Source organism: Pteropus vampyrus, unplaced genomic scaffold (assembly GCF_000151845.1).
Source record: "Pteropus vampyrus isolate Shadow unplaced genomic scaffold, Pvam_2.0 Scaffold12, whole genome shotgun sequence".
NCBI lineage: Eukaryota > Metazoa > Chordata > Mammalia > Chiroptera > Pteropodidae > Pteropus > Pteropus vampyrus.
Window position 1 is genome coordinate 5,425,727 of NW_011888793.1, and position 16,304 is coordinate 5,442,030.

General features: G+C 32.4%; 1 protein-coding gene and 1 pseudogene across 5 annotated transcripts in view; one reads left to right on the forward strand and one right to left on the reverse strand.

Annotated features, from left to right (window-relative positions):
* IFT80 (intraflagellar transport 80) overlaps positions 1–16,304 on the reverse strand; it is a 98,504-nt gene that overhangs the window by 66,222 nt on the left and 15,978 nt on the right. For all 5 annotated transcript variants that reach the window (XM_011379684.2, XM_023524517.1, XM_011379692.2 and 2 more), the window contains 3 exons: positions 10,885–10,995; positions 9,363–9,431; positions 600–709 (listed from right to left, as the gene is read on the reverse strand). In XM_011379684.2, the coding sequence (XP_011377986.1) occupies positions 600–709; positions 9,363–9,431; positions 10,885–10,995 (290 nt within the window). The remainder of the gene's footprint in view (positions 1–599; positions 710–9,362; positions 9,432–10,884; positions 10,996–16,304) is intronic.
* Positions 6,467–6,585, forward strand: LOC111733034 (annotated as a pseudogene).

Below are 16,304 nucleotides of genomic sequence, written 5' to 3' on the forward strand. Positions count from 1 at the left end.
GGACATAGGCTTAAAGGTTTTCCATTAATTTGTCCTAATCTAATCCATTTTAACTGCTACTTTTGATTTGCTTCTATGTAATTGGTAAAGTCATATACACCTAATTTATTCTAAAGATTATATTGACTCACCTTCCAATCTAAAAATACTGAAAGAATACTAGAGTATTAGGGAAGCCTCAGATGTATTGAACAGATGAAGAGAAGAAGGATGACAGTGATGATAATAAAAAACACAGTTTAAACAAGTTCTTCAAGTTTCATGATTTCATCCTATTTTATCTCAAATCTATACATTTGAGGTTGATTCTGCTAAATTTAAAGATGCCTATTATGTCAAATCATTTGATAATTTAGTAACTCAAAACACACTTATGATTTACTGGTTTAATATGAATTGGAATAAGGATGAAGTGAACCTTGTTGGAAACATAACCAGATAGTCCCTGTTCTGTAATAAAGGCTGATAAAAACCACACATTTGAAAGCCCCAGACTCTAAAAGGACCACCCAGAAGAAAGGAACTCCTAAGAAAGGAAAGGTTTCTCACTTAGCAGTCTAGCAGATCCTGATGACAATTCACAAATGCCTGAGAAGTACCTGTAAAACTTTAGCATTTGGTTGAAGAGGTTTAATGATCAGCTGCTTGCCTGCTGTGTAAAGAACCTTTTCTGAATCAGGGCCCCATGCTACTGAATATACTGGCATTCCTGTAAAAAAGAAGAGGAAAAAAAAAGACCTGATAAACTTTAATTATTATGCTTCATAAAAAGGGAGGTTGTTAAGAGGATTAAAAAAGTAATTTGGGGTGTCATGTTGTTTCCTCCTAATTCAAAAGTCCATTCAAACTGTAGCATAGCCTCATATTAAAATACAGACTGGGTTAATACTGACCTTTGAAATTCTACTGTGACAACTGACAAACTACATTTTTAATTTTGATATTGCTGAGAAAAGATGAAGTTTTTAGGAATTTGGGATACTGTGCTATTGAATTGAAGTACATAACATAAGTACACTACATTATTTTAAGATATAAAGAGGTATAAAAAGAGGTATCATTTCCCATCATCAACAGCCATCAGTATTTAAACTGACTGCATAATAAATTGACTTAAATTGACTTAAGGTGGTATACTCACCTTATAGATTATTTCCCATTTCCTGATGTTGCTACAGGCAACAGAACTTTCCCTCATATGCTGTTTAAACAGTAAGTAGTCTAATGAATGGAAATCACCCAACCCCAAAATAATCTACCTCTCCCATCTATGAATTCATAAATTGCAAATTAAATATCAGATTAGGGAAAGTTTTGCTGTCAGTTAAGTGTGGCTTCGGCCTGAAAGCTAAACTAAGAAGGGCTAAAAATCCCATAACCAGGATAAAGTTAACTTCATTTCTAGGAGAAAGGTACAAGTTTGATTTACCTATCATTCTATAAACTACATTAAATTTCATACTGTTTCAATGTCCTAGAATAAGAATTTAGAGATGGTATTTTTTAACTCAATTACTTTCTAGATTACCTAATATCTTCTAGAATGGTATACTTTGTGACCCTAGTTTTTTAAAAAATGAGTATCATGTCAATTAGAAACTTCAAATACCTGTACTCCACTGTTTGACCCTGTTACTTACTCATTAGGAAAGTGAATCAGGTTATAAAATTAATCTATAAAGTATTAACCCACCTATATATATAAAACCAAGATTTTAAAAGTTGTCTAGAACTCTTAAGTCAGACTATTGTAGCAGTTGACTTTCTGAGAATGAATGAATGAATCAGGAATTTACATTCTCGGTAAAAAATTAAATATGAATCAATGATTTAATTATTTATTTAAATAGTAAATCCAACTGATGCTAATCAACAGGTAGTAATCAGTAATCAACAGAAAGTAAATTTCAGTAAGATAAAAGCCTGTGTTAAGTGCCACCCTACTTTTTTTGTGCCCTCTTCTTCCCAACCAGAACACCACTGTGAGCAAGTCTCAGTGGTTAACAAGATTTAGAAAGTCTAATTCAGATCTAGTCCAGAAAAATCCTGAAGCATGCTTCCATGGTTTAGGTTAGACATTATATTGGGCCTAAAAAGCCTGTTCAGTTAATGACATCTAGGATTGTTCTGTATTAGAGAAACCTACAGATGGCCAAAGAGATGGCCAACCTCAGAGGGCACTCCTCTGTCTGTACATTCTCTTGGTAAGACTATTCTCTGGGATTAGCCAGGAGCTGACCTGGGCTTCAAAAGTAAATCTCCAAATGAACACAGTTCAACTCTAATAAATTCTCATGAAAATGTAAATAAAAATTTCACATATCTCAAATATGGTTCTTAGGTGAAGACCGGAAGGGAATAAGGTGGTGGAATTAAAGGTGCCTTATTTATTTCTAAAATGAGTATCATTATTGTGCAAAAAAGTAAATTAATATAATTTAACATATTTTAATTATAGATTATCAAATCTTCATGAATACAGTGAGTAAAATTACACTTTCCTGGGTGTATACTAAACTATGACAAACATCTACCCCCAAGGAAATAATTCAGTAAATATAACTCCCATTGAGTTATACAGGATGTGACTCTAGCCCTTTAGTTGTGGTAAAAGGCACGGCTGGGGTATAGGATGAGGAGCTAGGGACACTTTTGTCCTCTTTAACATTGAATTTGTGACCCCATTAAGTCAGCTGTGTCACAATTTCATTGTTTATAAGCCTATAGATCTTCAGAATACTTATTTTCCCTTTTGGGACATGGAGACTATTCATTTCCTATCTATAAACAATTTTTTAAACAGTAATGTTAAAGAAACAGGTATGATAACTTATGGTTTAAAATAAAATAAGCTTATGGAGAAAAAGTTAAGTAATTCTTTTGTTATAACATGTGGTTTTTAACTACATTCTTTCCATCAAAAAACAAAGATGAAGCTATTTATGATAAATAAGCAATCCTAATAAGACCGATAGCTAAATCTTATTAGTTCAATCCTCTTAACTATCAATATTCAAAATGGATAAAACAAGAACTAAGAGAATCGTCATCATATTCACCCTTTATATTTATAATAAATATTAAGTGTGAAAAAATGTATGTATGAATGTTTTTATTTCCAAAAGGAGATATACTATACATCGCTGTACAACTTCTAATTTTAGGTAGTTCCATTAAAGATCATTATTAAAAGTGGATGAATTAGCTTCATAAAGAAAATAATGATTTCTATTATGATGAAATCCATCCTATTAACATTTGAAACAAATGTTTGTTTTAAAGAAACATTCTTATTAAAGCACTGAATTACTCCTAGTGCTACATTTCACTTTGTAAAGTCAGGTGAAAATAAAAAATTTAGCCTTTCAGATTGAATGGCTTTAAAACAAAAAGTTTAGCAAATTATGTAATGTTTTTAATTTCACCATTAACAAAAAAATAGGCAAAAAACAAAAATAGTTTTATAATAATTAAGTAGTTTCTTGCTTTTTATATTGGGAATTTTATTTATGTTCCATTTCAGTTAAGACACTCAAAAAGACCTTGTTTTTCTGACTTTGTACACTAAGATCATGTGACCCTTTTGACATTTTTTAAGAAACCACATGCACCTGGGGTTGTGTTAAATGTCAGACCCTTATCTCTCTGTAAAACAAATTATCTAAATTCTTTCAACCTGTTGAAGGCATTTTAAACCACAGAAGAGGAGACAAAAATGTATTTCAATTGTTTTAAGGAAGTACATGGTCAAATATACAATGTTTTTCACATTCATACTAAACGGTATCCCCCAAAAATGTTGTTTTTGCATGTTTTTAAGAATGCTTTTGAAACAAACTTCACTATTATAGTGAAGCATTAGCTATCTTTGCCTTGAATGCAATATAGGTCTACACTGAGTGAATATAAGTGTTTAGAGCAGACTGTGGCTCTATATAAGCACTATCTGTTAGTGATTACTACTAGAAGTTACTTTGTGATGCAATAGGCAACTAACTCTTTGTTTATTGTGTTGTTCATAGTGGTAGGTACTTATTTTTTTTTGTTACCAAATCATTGAGAATTCAAAAGCCAAGAATTATTTCCCTTCATTCTAATTATAGGGACATGGATTGTTAACAATAGGTAATCAAGTGAGATTTATTACACTTTCTTTTTAAGCAACTTTTTGGTTATGTATGTCACTGGGTACAGAGAAAAAGTTTATATTAAGGCATTTGTTTCTTTAGTTTCTATCAGCCGCTTTTCCCTTGGGGATCTCAACTTCCCCAATATATTCATCTTTCCCCTTTCTATAACTGACACTCACATTATTTCAGCCTTTACTCCTGAGCTCTAACACAACACTTTCACTTGACCCAAACACCCGTCAGAACTTCAAACTCTACATACTCAAAGTTATCATCCTTCCACACATAGCCCCTCATTTATTCTTCCCTCTGAATTCTTTACCTCTTACAGGGTATCCATTCCCCTCAGCCACTGAGAACTATTCACTTTTTTCAATTACTCTCACCACTGCCTCTGTTCAAGCCTTAAGCCACACCAGCACAGTATATTTCAGTAACCTCCTTACTGGCCACCCCCATTTAACCTCTATCTCTTCTAATTTATCCTACATATTACTGGTAAGGTAAACTTCCTAAAATATATGCCTTATCATTTATTCTCCTGCTCAATTTTTTCCCCTAGGTTTAGAATAAAAGGCTTATAGAATAAACTCCAAACCCTTCCATTTAGCATCTGAGACCATCAGTGTCTTGGTACTTCTGGTATTATTGTTCCTCTGGTAGCCTACAACCTGACCCAAGGGGTCTGCTCCCACTCACTTGACTTCCATGTTTCATGCTATTGTGTCTCTATGCCTTTGATTATCTAACTTCCTCCACAGCAACAAATGATTTCCAACAAGCCTATTTCTCTACCTAATTTCTTCATCTTTCAAAGCCCAGTCAAAAGATGCTACAATATTTTCCAGAAAGTCTTTCTGATATTTTCTCCCCACAAGAGCATTAATCTCTGCCTTCCTTGTCCTTCCACAGTACCTTTAACAAGGAGCACATTCTGCCCTGTATTAGTTATTTATATTTCCAGTTTACTTCCATTATTAAATTCATTATGGACAGGTTCCCTGTTTTGTTATTCCATTCTTCCAAATAAATGCAGTGTGAAAAAAGTTTGCACTATTTCTCTATTCCAATTTTAACCTATAATTAAAATATATAATATAACTTAAAATAGGGCTTAATTATAATTATCCATGGCCTGTGCATTGTTTTTCTCTAATAAGGAAAAATAACTCCTCAAAGGCATCAGTAAGAATTAATTTTAAACTAACTCAAATTTTCCCAAAAATGTTTCTTCTGAATTAGAGGAGAAGGTAATAACCCAGACTTTTTCTATCTGTATATCTGGTTCTAATTATCAAGAAATTAATTTAGGAATTAATTTCTATTAATTAAAGAATAAGTATAATTAACATAAAAACATGCAGTAAAAATCACAAGGATGCTTTCAATATTGTTTACTGAATTCCCAGTTTTACAACAATTCGGGCTTATGTTATCTCATTTTTGTGCCAAAATTTAGTTTTTCTCCTCAAAGGAGGCAAGAATCCTCCATCCCTACCTAACTTGACCTTTTTACTTGACCCTTTAGCATCCAACTCTCAGTAATTCAGATTTATAATCATCCTCAAAATCTGTAGTCTCTAATAAATCAAACAAACCTTATAAATGACCAGGAATTTTTCCTTTGAGGTCAATGTCATAACTTCTCTAATAATTTTCCCAGAAATAAAACAGGAAAAGTCTACTTCTTATTAGGAAAGTGTGGGTGGCACTAATGATCAAAAACTCAAAAATTAGATGCACTGTTCTATAGAAAATTTGTAATCTTTAATCTAAAAAGATATCAGATTACTCAGATGAAATATCACAGGTTAACCAAAATAGAAAAATGTACTTGAATTTTGCTCATTAATCTTACAACTAACATAAATCTTGAGGCTGAGAAGAATAAATAGGATTCAAATAGAATAAAAATGATTGGCCCTTCCACAGCCATTTGATGTTAAGGAAATTATAGTTACTTGGGATGTTGATGGAAAATATCATTATGTGATTCAAATATAAATAAGATTAGCTACATTATATGACATAATCTGCATTTTAGCTTTTAAGAGAATCCTATTCACCTATCTAGTTGGGAGGAAGAAATAAAAAAAGAGCACCACCCATCCCTCTCCAAAATAAACATACACAAAAACTAACTCAAAATGGATCATAAGACCTAAAAGCAAGCACTAAAACTATAAAACTCTTAGAAGAAAATATAGGTGTAAATTTTCATGACTTTGGATTAGGCAATGGTTTCTTAGATATAACACCAAAATCAGGAGCAATTAAAGAAAAAATTAGATAAATGTGTCTACATCATAACTTTTGTGTTCAAAAGATATCATCAAGTCTACGGCCATGCCACCCTGAACGTGCCCGATCTCGTCTGATCTCGGTAGCTAAGCAAGGTCAGGCCTGTTTAGTACTTGGATGAGAGACCACCTAGGAATACTAGGTACTGTAGGCATTTAAAAAAAAAGATATCATCAAGAAAGTAAAAAGGAAACTGACAGAACAGATAAAAAAAATAGTTGCAAAGCATATATCCAATAAGAGTCTATTAAACAGAAAATATAAAGAACTCTTATGACTCAACAATAAAAAAGACAAACCAATTAAAACTATGCAAAAGATTTGAATAGATATTTCTCCAAAGGAAATACACAAATGGTCAATAAGCACATGAAATGATGCTCAGTATCATTCGATATCAAGGTAATGCGAATCAAAACTACAATGAGATATCACTTTACACTCATTAGGATGATTATAATCAAAAAGACAGACAGGTGTTGAAAATGTAGAGAAATTGGAACCTTCATATATTTTTAGAGTGTATGTAAAATGGTACATTCACTTTGAAAAACAATTTGAAGATTTTTATTTACTGATATAGAACTATCTCCTAGTTCATTCCTGAAGTGAAAATAAACAAGGAGCATATTGTAATAGATACAGCATGTAACTACTTGTTTATGAAAGAAAAAAAGGAATATGTAAAAATATATTTGCTACACAATAAAAAAGTTACACTAGCTGCTTCTGGGAATGTTTGCTGAGTAGCTGGACAACAGAGGTAATGAGAGAGAAATAATATTTAAGAGGTAACTTTATACCCTTTTATAGTCTTTAAATTCTGAACCATATGAATATATGATCTATTAAAAATCAATTCTTAAAATAAGATTTAAGTGCTCCTTGCAAAGTACATACTAACAATCAAAATTTTATTGAAAACAAGGTTGCAAACTCATATCCCTTCAGATTTATGTTGTCTTCTACCATGTAACATAAATGAGTAGAGTATAAGAAAAATAAGGAGAAGCTTAAAATACAACTAAAAATGGAACAGCCACTACAGAACTCCAGCTGATTGTATTTATTCTGAAAAGCAGGCCTAATGTTGCCAAATTTTCCCATTTTTCAAGACACCAGAAATCCAAATTTGTATGTGAAATATCCTGATTTTTAATATTAGGCTTGTACTGTGCTAGTGGGCCTGATTTAACTCGCAGGCCACCTGAGTTAAAGTCTTTAATTTATGAACATATTATGTTTCTAACTGTCCTTGCTAATTTGGGAACTCTAAATGCATTTTCTCAGTAAGAGTAAAATAGGTAGCAATTAGGTTTCCAGACTCATTATACAGGTAAACTATAGTACTGAGCTAATAGCACTGTCACCTATCCTCTATAGTTAACAATGTTTATATTAAACAATTTATTCTAAGTTCCAACTTTAGACTCTGGCAAGTCCAAAATGGTGGCCCCACGGGTAGTAAAAGCGAAGGAGATGACTGGGAAGAATTTAAGGAAACCAAAGGAGCCTGGGGCAGGGTGGGAGGAGTGACTGGAGGCATTGATGAAGGATCTCAGCCAAGAATTCAGATTACTATAGTAGGTAGTGATATAAACTTTCAGAATTTTTCTGAAGATCTGTCTTTTGTAAACAACAAACTTAGTAAAAGGGAAAAGAAAGGCATAAAAGATATGTCTCAGTAGCAGCAGCAGCTGAAAAGAAATGCAGCCCTAGCTCCAAGGGGTGGTGATCTCTAGAAGAATACTATTAGCTGCTCAAAAGTCAGACATCATAAAGTGAGAATGTCAAATCATTAGCCCTAACAAAACTTATAAAGCCAAAAGTAAATTCTCATGCCCACTAGAAGGTTAAAATAAAATCTATTTTCTAAAGGTGCATTTTATTACTAAAGTAACAATAAACAGACATTTTTTTCTAACTGAAATTCACCCATGAATGCTTCTACCAACTCTAAAATTCTACTCATGGATAAGTATTCTACTTGGAGATTGTCTGTTGCAAAGATTTAAACTCAGGAAATAAGTACTATCTAGTACTTCCTTAGCTACACATTAACCAAATATTACCTTTGCTAACATTTGGTTAATGTGTAACTAAAGAAATATAACTATTTTAATGCTACCCTAACAGCAAACGCTACCCTAACAGCAAACGTTATTTAGAAAATGAAATCTGGAAAATTTTGGAAGTCAATTATTGGAAATGCTTCACAATATGGCTTTATCATGTAATTCTGAAGAATAAAGAATAGTCTACAAGCTTTGGCAATCTGCCTCTGAAGATGTGCTTGGGTCAATATTAAAACTGCTTTATTGTTGTTTCTAGGTAAAACCTAATTAGGAAAATAAATCTGCTACACAGAAGAAAATCATATGTAATCTAAATCTCAACAGGAATGACCATGGGATTAACTTTATGGGTACTCTGTCCCAGTTAACATGGAAAACCGAAATGCTGCTCTAAGTAGCTGCAGCTTACCAAGTTACCAAGCTTTGGATCCTCTCCATTAGTATAGAAATCAAACATACAACATAATTTAGAAAGGGTGCTAATATATGAAGTAATCAGGACTTTTTAAGTAAGGAGATACTCAGTGTTTTCTATTACTATTAATTACATCTAGATACCAAATCCTATTATAGATAGGATATGCTCATAATGCTTCAGAATTATATTTAGAATCATAAGCTTCTAATTGCGTTTGTACAGATTCACTAACAAAATAAAAAAGCCCTTGAGTATTTCTTTTGTTTCTTAGCTTGACTAACACAGGTGCCACTGCCCACAGGCAACACGGAAAGAGGGAAAAGTGTAAATTAAAATAAGGGATTTCAGGATCTGAAACTAAACAAAATCAGTCTTAGAAATTATATTAGACTGTTTTTAAAGGAAAATGTTGACATTTTTATTGATTACAATACATACCTTGCTGAGCTAAAGTTGATCTTAGCATTCCAGTCTTTGACCAAATTTTTATTTGTCCATCTTCTCCAACTACAAAGAGAAAATAATAGATATTTTTATCTATAAGAAATAAATTTAAACATTAAATTTATATATACAGTATCTATGTTAATGCATATTTAAAATTCAGACAAAATTTACTCTAATTAAATGACAGTGCTTCATAACTGTAAACTTTAATTAAAACGACTTTGAAACGATTTCATCAAAGTAGTCTAACTTTCATGACAAAATTGTTTCCCTTTAATATTAGAAGACTTAGATTATTCAAATAATGCTTTCATTTTCACTAGAATTCTTTAAAAAAAAATAATGTTTTCAGTGTGGTCAAAGTTGCAGCCAAATTCCAGTGAGCTGAGGACTGAGTGGATGGAGTAGCAGCCTATTCTTCTGAACAGCTTACCTGAAAGAAGAAGAAAGGGGAAGAAAGGGAGTTGAACATAGAGAGAGTTATTTGTTAACAGAGTGATTTTTACTTATTTATTCTCAATTTTCTGAACACATTTATATGCTGAAAAAGAAACCACTAGAAAAAGAGAAACTGAAAAAATAGGCAAGTGTAGGGACAACTCACTGAAAAGTCCTGCAGAAGGCCCAGGAGGTAGGTGTGGTGATTTTAAAATATATCCACAAATTCTTTGTTATTCCTCCTTTTAAGAGGTGGAGCTTAATTTCTCTCTCTTTCAGTGTGGATATATTTAGTGACTTGCTTCTAATAGAATGTGGTAGAAACAATGGAGTATGACTTATAAAATATATTATGGCTTCTATCTTGCTCTTAGATCACACGCTTGGGAAGAAGCAAGCTCTCGTGTTGTTAGAATGCTCAAGCAGCCCTATGGAGAGGCCATGTGGTGAGGAAATAAGGCATTCTGCCAACAGTCAGAGAGGAACTAAGACTTCTTGCCAACAGCCATATTAGTAAGCTATCTTGGAAGCAGGCACTGCAGCCCCAATCAAGCTTTCATATCACTGCACCCCATCTAATTTCTTGAGTCTGGGACAGAACCACTCAGTCAAACTGTTCTCTATCCCACAGAAACTGTGAGATAGTACATGTTTATTATCTTAAGTCACTAACTTTTGGGGTAATTTGCAATACAACAATAGATAACTAATACAATAGGTAAAAAGGAGAATCCTTGCAGTAGGGCAGAAGATGGGAGAGAAACAGAAGGGGATAAGTGTCAGTTAAATGAGAATATTTAGAATTTTAGAGTTTAAAAAAATTAAAACTTATATTTACTCTCTACTTGACCATTCCAAAAGCCTTCTTTGACAGAACATTCTCCATAAGTCACATAAGAATGCCAATAATTAATGACATTCTGAACTATAACATTATATAGCAGTCTAGATCAATATTCTGCCAATTACTTGCTATTAGACAGAAAAAGACTATTGCTAAATGAAAATACTCTGTTCCTTTGGAAATTTTTCTTTAAAAAGTTCATTTCAAATGTCATTTTTGTAGACAACTTACCTGTAACTAATGCTGTTCCTTCATAATTCCATCTTCCTGCAAGTACTGCGCCACAGTGAGCTTCTACACTTTTCTCCACTCTTCCTAACTTAGAAATCAGATGAAATTTACCTAAAAGAAATTATACTTGAGAAATCTATTTTATGAAAATAATGTATTCAATCAACAAACATCTATGCTACTAGGCTAGTTAGTATAGTGTTAGGCACTGGAGACAAAAAGGCAAATAATGTAATTATTCTTACTCTCAAAGAACACATAAATCTATTGGAAAACAGACACAGAAACAAAATTACAAAATCTTGAAACAAGTGGTGTAATAGAAAATACCCATAATGATGCTATGCTAGTTCAGGGGGACAAAAATCTGCTGGGATATGGTCAAAAGTGGCCAAAGAAATGTCAAGAAAGCCTTCTAATTAAGCAGAGTTTTGTAGTCTTGCATTGTTTTTGTAGTTTTGCATTGGTTTTTTTTTTTTTACAGGTTATAGAAAAGCTGGAAAAAGTATAAAGGAGAGGAACCAAGATAGTTAAATGATGTTAAAAGATAAACTGAGGCACAGTTAAAATTTTTAAGAGTTTATTAGAGCAAAAATCGATTCTAATCAGGCAGCACCAAACCAAAAGTGGTTAGGAGCGCTCCACTGACAGGAGCTCAGAGAGATTTTTATAGAGAAAAGGCAGAAGCAAAATAAGGAAATTATCAATGGACTATAGCTTAAAGCCTAGTTGGCTGTTTGTGATTGGTTTTCCTTATCCAAAAAACCTTGAGGCATTTACAGGCTTAGATTTTGGTTTGCTTATGTAGGCCGATGGCATCACAGTCACCTCAGTCTAATGGCCTCCTTGTTTAGTTAATTTAAAAATTGATAATCCCAAATTTTAAAATAGGTGCCTTATGATTTTACACTTGCCAGGCACCAGGTAGACAAAAAGAAGCAAGCTACTTGGTAGCTGTCCTCAAAAAGTTCATACATATAAAGGCAAAAAGTTAAAAACTTACAACTTTAAAGTATATAAAGTATTTAAGAGATGTCAAGAGGACAAATCAACTGTACAAAGAATAAGTGCTACAGGAAGCCGAGAAAAGATTAGTGTGGTTTTGAACGATCATGAAGTCTAATAATACATAGCTTGTAATAAATTAAGTACAGTGAAATTAGAAATTTTCCCTAAATCAATACACATACACTTTTTTTTTTTTCTAATAAAAGAAAAATGTGGCTGCCTAACAAAATTTTGCCTTACAGGATTTATTTTGTTTGAATTCATTTTTAAGTTAAGGCTTTTCAAGATCTGGCCTAATATTAACAATTCATTAAAAATATATTTAAGTCAGATGCTTAAGATGGCTTTAAAACATTTTTCTGGAGAACTCTAATTCAGGTGGCTTTAAAACATTTAACACTTAGCACCCTGTGGTTTTTTCACTGACTGCTTATCCATTCCCACTGTGTACATTATTTGTAGCTCTGTTGTAACATATTTTTTATTGAGCTGTGATTCATTTCAGGGCAGGGGACCATGTCTTAGACATATTTTTATTTGCAATAGTGCTTTTACATAATCAGCACTTGTTAAATTTAACCAACTCAGTAACCATACCCAGTAATGCTGACTTTCTGACAAGTGCTAAAATTATATATTCTTGCTTTCTGTGATCTCATAGAAGACATATACTGGGACAGCTAAGGTCAGCTCTTTACATGGATCTGACCCTTAATAAATCTCTGGACTTTGTATACTGGCTGATTGTTACAAATTGCATGAATAGCATGCCCACAGTAAAGCATACATATAAAATTATATACATCAAACATTTAAAAACCCATAATTATCCATTTATCTATTTTGGTTCTTCTCTCCAGCTTCTCTATAACTTTTAAAAGTGTAAGACCAAAACTAGAGATCAACTGATTTACTACCAATTATTTGCTAGGAGTCAGGTTGAGAATATAATCAATATGATTCAGTTATTGATTTGTTAAACAAACAATGAATAATTTGGATAAAAAACATAGATATTTAAATTCTAGGGTATGAAATTAACCTCTTGTTAAAAAATAAACTAAGAGAAAAAGGTTATAAACAAGAAAAAGAATAGAGGCAGTAGGTTAAAGTTACATGAAACACATTTTTTAAAGTTAGAAATGCCTTAAGAAATGTCCACAGAAACATGAGAAGGTTTGGAATAGGGTGTTAGGAAAAAGGGCACCTGAGCACTTTTGCAGACTGCTTAATAGCAGAAACGTTTTGGCAGATGGTTGTAAAACGCCACGAAGAAATCAGTTAACTGCTAATTTCTGCTAAAAAGAAATAAACACCCAAATTCTTTTTAAGAGGGATTTTTAAAATCAACATATTAACTGGTAAGAGAATATAAGGATTATTTTAAGATGATCTAATACAGTGTAGGAAAATATCAACTTTCACTAAATATAAGGAGTGTTTAATGGCTTTACAAAAGATTTTATGCCAGAATTCCTTTATATAGCAGCTTCCCTAGTGCATTTTAAATAATTCAATTATATTTAAAATGTAAATCTTTTAACACATTGTCAAAGAAATATCGCCTCTAAAAGTGGGACATAACTGCAAGAAATATTCAAAAAGAAGTAATAATGTTGAAGAGAGAACTACTTATGAGACAAAACACTTGGCAAAAGTCTGCTTTATATATTTCAGGACCTGCCCCTAAAACCCAGGGATGTTTTCTGAATGGTACCAGTAACACCACAGAAGAAGGAACACTGAAAGTGCGATGAACGAACTCGAAAACCGTAATACTTTCTGCCAGTGTTGAGGGAGAAAAATGAAGAGAAGAAAGTTTGTGACAGCTAGAGAAGAAAACCTTTTGAACGATGAATTAAATCTTGAAGGAATTTTTTTTTTAAGTATCAGGTTAACATCACACAAAATACAAAAGCCCTAGAGATCTGCTATACGCCATTGTGTTTATGGTTACCAACACATACTATAAAATTAAAATTTTGTTAAGAGGGTAGATCTTGTGTTATATGATTTTTTTAAACCAATAGTTTTGTTTGTTTGTTTGTTTGTTTGTTTGTTTAAGTATGGGTTAACAAAGAATATAGCTCTAATATGTAAAATGACCTCAGATCTTCATCTGGTAGGAATCCCCTTGACCACCTCCTGATGGCATCCACTATTTTCTCTTTTTGAACATTTCTTTCTCACTTCAGGATGCTGTTTTCTGTCATATCCTTTCACTTGTTTTCTTTGATACATCATCCTTTCGCCTCTCTTTAACAAGATCCCAGATATTCCTCATCCTAGCCTAGGAGAAAATACTCAACTACTCTGCTTTGGTTCTCTCTTGCTTGTCCTCACATCTAGTTGTGGCATGTTCTTATTTGTTTTTTGTTTTTTGTTTTAAATGTAATAAACCTAAAAATAAAATTAAACATTCTAGTTTAATTTTAGTCATAATGTATTTTCCCCTACTTCATCTTGCAAATTTATCTTTTGTTTTACTTTAAACTTTTTACTTTAAACTTTTCCCCCCTATCATAAAGTGTTTTATCTAAAGCTAATGAAAAACAGAGATCCAAGCAAATAATCTTTAGTTAAGTGTAAGCAAGTTATCTTAATAATTCAGGGAAACACTCATACAACAGAAATTATCAAGACTAATTGTGTTTACTGTTCATATTCACTAGATTTTTTTAAAAAAGTCAATTCTTATTTACGGTTGAGTTTAAAAAGGAAACTGCAAAGAAAATATATGGTATGCCACTTTCTGTGTAATAAAAAAGGTGAAATGAGAAAATATACATATATCTGTTTATTTTTGCCAAAAGAAACACAAGAAGGATAAACCAGAACCAAAGACAGTGGTTACCTAGAGAGAGTAAATAGAAACAAGGTGTATGAGACTGGGTAGGTGGGATAGTGACATTGCACTGAGTATATATTTTTTAATACAGTTAGACTTTGTGGAACCATCCATGTTAATGTTTAATATATTTTAAAAAATCAAATTAACAAGGATGGGAGAGACTTTAAATAGAAAACAAATAGAAATAAATATACTTAACTGTATTTTAAATGAATACTGAAACAATTCTTAAGCAGGGAGTAAATGCAAGTAACTTCTGAACACAGAAACTCTATAGCCTCAATGTAAAGATAACAGTAAACAAACGTTGAACTCAATTTTTTTACAGTAGTATGGGTTAGCAACTCGGAAACAACCTAATGTATATTACAGAATTGAGCAAATGAGTAAATACAGTGAAAATAATGTGAGCCAGGCTTTCTCATTGCTTCCAAGTAAGGAACCAAAAAAACTCACTAGAATTAACTTTGTGGTGTTGAATTAGAACTGGTGGTATCAGAATTAACTCATGGTTTTTAGCATGAAAAGAAAGAAAAGGAAGAAAGAAGGAAAAGGGAGAGAAGGAGGAAGAGAGAAAAAGAAAAAGAAATGGTTGTAGATATGTTTTTAAATACACATTTATATTCATAATTTTTAGCTCAGTCTCCTGAAAGGGCCTTGAAGTAAATATGCCCCCATCGAAATGAGCATACCTAGCACTCTTGTCTTGGTTTTTAAATACCATTAAGCACCAAAAAAGAACAGGAGATTGGCTGATTTGGGGGCTGGGACTGGGAAAGTACAATATGGGCCTGGAATATCTTATGCCAGCAAACAAGTGCTCAAAAAATGATCAGGACACATACCCCCTCCAAAACAAAAATTTTCATTTGAGGGGCTCCCACTGACCAAATCTGAGAAAATTTTAGTATCAAAATTTTTAAATGATAGTAACAGGATACTCAAGAAATAAAAAAGGAATCTATGCGTCTAAATGACATAAGTAAATAAATAAATAAATGGGCTGGAAACAGGAGGCTCTTACTTGCAGGAGAATATCAACTAACCAGTATGGAAGGAATTATAGAGTTTAAAAAAAAAAAATCACTATCTTAGTAATAAATGATTTAGCCAAGAATTATCAATAGATGCTAAGATAGTGGGAAGAAGTTTGGGGAGAATATTTTTACATAGTGTGAAAGTATTCTTTCACAAATTATTTATGAAAAGGGAAAAACAGTAACTTTATAGTAGATTAATTTAGTGAACACAATTTTCTAAAGTATTCAAACTTAACATCACTAATAATGGTTCAAACCAGCATAATGCATGAATCTCCCAATCTGATGCCCTAAGTATTGATGCTAAAAATGTGTACACTGAATCTAATCATCCAACAAAAACAAATTGAGGAACTTTCTATACAAATAACAGGGCTGTAGTCTTCAAAACTGTCAAGATTATAAAAAGACTGAGGAGTTGCTCCAGATTAAAGGATGCTAGAGAGATATGATGAAAGCAATGTATTATTCTGTTCCAGGAAAAAACAAATTTCTATAAAACATTATTAAGACAATTGTTA